The 5353-nt window shown below is 34.3% G+C and overlaps 1 protein-coding gene and 1 long non-coding RNA gene across 4 annotated transcripts in view; one reads left to right on the forward strand and one right to left on the reverse strand.

Moving 5' to 3' along the window:
- Window positions 1-5353, reverse strand: part of LOC106102882 — a 21962-nt gene that overhangs the window by 8031 nt on the left and 8578 nt on the right. The gene's annotated exons all lie outside the window — the stretch shown is intronic.
- LOC106102879 (sodium- and chloride-dependent transporter XTRP3) overlaps window positions 4367-5353 on the forward strand; it is a 14648-nt gene continuing 13661 nt past the window's right edge. For all 3 annotated transcript variants that reach the window (XM_013282479.1, XM_013282480.1, XM_013282481.1), the window contains exon 1: window positions 4367-5147. In XM_013282479.1, coding sequence (XP_013137933.1) covers window positions 4886-5147 — 262 coding nt within the window. In that variant the 5' untranslated portion in view covers window positions 4367-4885. The remainder of the gene's footprint in view (window positions 5148-5353) is intronic.

Genomic DNA, 5353 nt, shown 5'->3' on the forward strand with positions numbered 1-5353 from the left:
ACTAAACTATCGCACTGTTTAGTCGCGCTTTGATTCCTATGAGCTTATATGGAGGTGCCTACACTACTCGATTTTTAGTTGTGCAACTAAACAGTTGGCTGCGAAACATTCGACAATCGTCACAGTTGTGCGTTTAGTCAAAGGTGCGCTCGCTCTAAATTATTGTAACAAATATAATACAAATCTCAAAATAGCAATAGTATTGATTTAACAGTATTCTAGTGACCGCTTTACATAACAAATACAAAACGAACCAATTTGTACCTTAGTCCAATTCAATAGAGTTTACTTTCGTATTGCTCTGATGTGATTCTAAGCCATTTTAGGCTGGTAATGTAAAAGTCATAAAGATTACCCTTCAAATAAATCATCTACATATATCAACAACTTTCCAACACGAATAATTTTAAACTAGCTTTTTCCCGCAACTCCTTCCGCGTGGAATTAAAAAAAGAAAAACAAAAGTAAGAAGCCTATGCGTTCGTCCAGACTATCCTCTATATCTGTTCCAAATTTCTTGATATGAATTATTAAGTCACGTGGCTGACTCAGTCCGTAAATTATGTGCGCAAACGGTACGGGTCCGCGGAATGATGTCAAGGCCGAAAAGATCGTAAGGGGGAAGGGCCTTTGTGCACTCCCCTAGCTCGGGAACATGTCTCGACAAGTCTTAAGAAAATAATCCTGTCCTTAATTTATAACGGATTTTGAGAAACCACAATTTTTTCCTACTTCCAGTGGATAGCTTCGTACGTATTGATATATATTTCATCGTATGAAAAATTTACTAAGTAACTATGGAAATAGTATACGGTGTAAACACCGCAAAATATATGTTTTTTCCCGAATAAGCTTTTTATACCATTATAACCTACGCGACGAACTTACTAAGCTTGTACACGTTGAATCACTACCACGTTCATGTGTGCTCACCACCATACAAATCCGTAGTTATAGGAAAAAACTACATTCTGTTCAACTACGGTGTTTTATTTTGTATGAACGGATACACCGTACATCTTGGTCCTTCGAGCCGGAATATGTTACGGGCCTGTCCCACCAATTGCTGATAGAGGATCAGATAGCTTAAAAATGTTAGACAGATAAGGAAACAAAATCCGATATTTCTATCACATATTTTGCACCATCGGTGTTATCAAACAATTTACAATTTCGTGAAACAGGCTCTTAAAATAGTATTCGAAAGGTAAAAAATTTTTTTGGAAATCGGTCCAGTCGTTATCGAGTGTATTCGTTACAAGCACAAATAAATCTCTATATTAATCTATTTTAAACTAGCTGTTGAACGCGTGGAAATAAAAATGGTTAAAAACATAACCTATAGTACTCAGTAATAACGTAGTTTTTTAACTGTGAAAGAATTTTTGAAATCGGCCCAGTAATTTTTGCGTTATTTCAATACATACTATTTTTTGTTTGTGTTTACAAATCCTTCCTCTTTATAATATTAACTAGTATAGATCCGAAAACTAGTTTCATTATTTCAATATACGTTGAAGTTAAATCTACATTATATCTTTACTCTATAATCTACACTATATATACTATTATAATAAAGCGTACACACACACTTATTTGTTGCCTAACATGTCAGCAATTACACCATATTTTTGAATAATTCCTTTTTAAATAAAATGTCCTACACTTACGTCACGCTTTAGGCTATATATTTTTACGCCATTAAACTTAAGGGGTAAATATTTTGGATAAAAACCCTAATGCGGGAAAGAGACCATAATTTGCTGCCAACATCAAGGAAGTAAGACTGTCAAGGTTTGTCATGTCATGTCATTTTGATATTTGCTATTGATAATTTGACAAATGTAAACAATAAAATAAAATTTTCACTATTTCATGCGGATGAAGCCGCGCGGGAACAGCTAGTTTTGATAATTCTTTTAAATCAATGATGAAAGCATCCTTACAATAGGTAGCCAAACATCGATTTATGATTTCAAAGCAGACACATTTAAAACTTTGTAACAAAGCTCCCTATTTGACATAAGCCCCCCTCAAGTGCAGCTTATTTACGACTTACGAGTATCGTTTCTAAGAGACGTCTAGACAGTGCCACTTTTTAGCTTTTCATGTTTTACCTCATCAGTATGTTGTACAAATGTTTTCTATTATTACCGACCTCTACCAATATTACTACGAAATTTTATGTAATAGTTATACTTTTCTTGGGTATATAATGTAAGTACAGTCGGTAATGTTTATTTCCTTTTTTGTATGAGGAGAGGGGGGTTAAAAGATATATGTTTGCCTTTTAAAACGCTAAAGGCTTGTCCCACAACTGGCTGATAGAGGTTCAGATAGCTTAAAAATTACGTCACTGTCAGATAAGGTAACAAAATCTAATTTGTTCAGGTAGGTTATACTTTCTAACAGTACCAACCGATAATAGCGCTTCTCTTCTAAATTATAGCTCTTATTAGTAGAGTTTGCAGACTGTACCGATCAAAGTGGGTAGTGAATTTAATGACTATGTCTTCCTTTTACCTTAAGGACTGTAGACTACATTCACATATTTTAGAGTAGTTTCAAAGTAAACCTACTTCTTTTCACGTCAGTAAAGGTGTTTGTTTTGTAAACTATTGATTGTTTAAAGTAAATTGTAACTTAAATGGCTTCTCTACTTAATCGTCTACGTCATCGATGTCATGAACCATTACGTGGGGAAGTTGACATCTGCTTTTAATTGATGTAAAGACAAGTTGAAGATGTTTTCGTTATTTTCTAGAACGTTCTTAAAAAATAAACTCAGTATTTTTTCTTCAAATTTTAAAACAAAGTTTTATTTGTTAATATTTAAATATATTTTTTCCTATATTTAGTTACTTGTCTTTTTGGATTGCTTGGCGCACTTTTAACCGGTTTGTATTATTTTATTACAAACTAGCTGTTCCTGTGCGACTTCATCCGCATAAAGTTATGAAATTTTTATTTTAATATTTACTTGTGTCAAATAATCAATTGCAAATGTCAAAACGACATGACGATGACAAACCATGGCAACCTTGCTTCCTTGATGTTGGCAGCAACTTATGGCCTCTTTCCCACTTTAGGGTTTTGTTCAAAATATTTTCTCACTAAGTTTAATGGTGTGAAAATGTATAGCCTAAAGCGTGACGTAAGTGTAGGGCTTTATATTAAAAGAAAAGTTATTCGAAAATATGCTGTAATTGCTGACATCTTAGGCAACAAAGAAGTGTGTGTTTACGCTTTATTATAATAGTATTAGTAAATTTCTTAAAGCAAATATATTATGTTAAAGGTGACAGTAATATAATAATTCACTATAATAGGTAACTTCTTGTCTAGTTCACATTTTAATAACATCAGAAAGAGGGAAAGTTGGCAAATTGTTTTGGCAAATTTCCCAGACTCCGTAAAAGTGCAATCAGAACTATCTAGAAGGAAAAAAGTAGGTCAGACGAGTTTTATGCTCACTTTAATGCGAAGCTTTTAAGTTAAAATGTTGACTCCCCAAAAATGACACCGAAAAACAATTATTCTGCCTTTTTTGTCAACAAAATAAATCTAAATTTTTACTTATCTCACATTTATTATAACTGGGAAACTTTATATGGATGGATGTTTGTTAGAGTTTGTAAACTAAACAACTAAACGGATCTTGATAAAATTTCGCATAGATCTTGATAATAACCTGGATGATAGACTATTCACTTTTTTTGTATTTCGTTATAGTCTATAGTCGGGGGGAACGCTAGTTATGAGATAAATTTTGTAGGTTAACCTATACTGATATTTACAAGAGGAAAGAATAGGCTCCAAAACGACTGAAATGAAATGAAATGAAATGAAATGAAATGAAATGAAAGAAAATGAAATGAAATGAAATGAAATGAAATGAAATGAAATGAAATGAAATGAAATGAAATGAAATGAAATGAAATAACATCGCTAGTATAGTATCTCAATACTAGCGATAAACCAGCTTCTGGGGCCAGATTTACATGTAGAAACCTCTTCAAAGCTATGGAAATGCTCATATTTCCATAGCTTTGAAGAGGTTTCTAAATGCAAATCTCTGAATTAAATAATAATAACACTATTCGATAATTGATAATCGAACAAGTAGATCTAGCAAATACTATTTACTAGCTTTCGTCCGCGATTCCGTCCGTGTGGAATTAAAAAAATACAAAAGCAAGTAGCCTATGTGTTCTTCCAAACTATACTCTACATCTATGCCTTTCATCAAGATTCGTTCAGCAGATTAAGCTATAAACTCTAACAACCATTCATCCATCTTAACTTTGGCATTTATAATATTAGTAAGATTGATAATACTTTTTCCTTTGTTACAGAATTCATCGATCAAGACAATAAAATTCGGTAGCCATGTCTAATATAATTTAAAGCGATCTCATGAGGGCTTACACCCGGCGCAGAGCCATGTGGCGTGTTTAGCTAGCCTGGACGACCGTTAACCCACTCATATGCACAAGGAAGCAACCAACGTGTTCAGAGATTCGCTAAAATTACGCCAAAAACTCCTACAAAGGACGACGACATATTTTAAAGTCGTCGAATTCGTCAAAAAAGACGCGATCCGATACTTCACGTACGATTACGAGATAATAAACTTAGAAAATAATATTATGAACATATTTATAGGCAACGATTACCATTCCAAGAACCTTGTCAAATTGAAAACAACCATTTGATTGTACGGATTTGACCGTTGTCATATAATAATCGGTTCAATGGACAATAATATCCATTAATTAGAATAAGTTATAATACTAGATAAATCTATCATTTTTATTTCGAAAATAATAGCAATTTATTGTTTAAAAGACATAACCTCAAAAGAACTAAACGTCAATTGAACAAGATGGCGGCCAAAGCTGAGCCAATTGGACCGCGGAATGGACATGAGTTGGCGCCACTAAATACACGCGCGGACGGCAGCGAGCGGCCCCATGGGGTGACCATCGTGCTGCAGGGTTCCAGGGGCTCCCTGCAACGCGAGGCACCAGGCGAGGACCGCGCCGCGTGGTCAGGAAAACTACAGTTCTTCCTGTCTATCATCGGTTACTCTGTCGGCTTGGGAAATATCTGGCGGTTCCCGTACTTATGTCAACAAAATGGCGGAGGTAAGATTTTCATATACACCCAACCCCATAGTCAAACGGTATGATGGTATTTGCATCAAACAACTCTCCGAATCAAACGTTATTTTAATACGGTTAAAGTTAAGAAAAATCTATACATATAATAAAATTTGAGTGTCTGTTTGTAATATCAAGAAAAATTCCAGATTACGGGAAGATGATGCATTTGCGTTGCTGATAACGAAAAT

Source organism: Papilio polytes, unplaced genomic scaffold, assembly GCF_000836215.1.
Source record: "Papilio polytes unplaced genomic scaffold, Ppol_1.0 DF823901.1, whole genome shotgun sequence".
NCBI classification, from domain to species: domain Eukaryota; kingdom Metazoa; phylum Arthropoda; class Insecta; order Lepidoptera; family Papilionidae; genus Papilio; species Papilio polytes.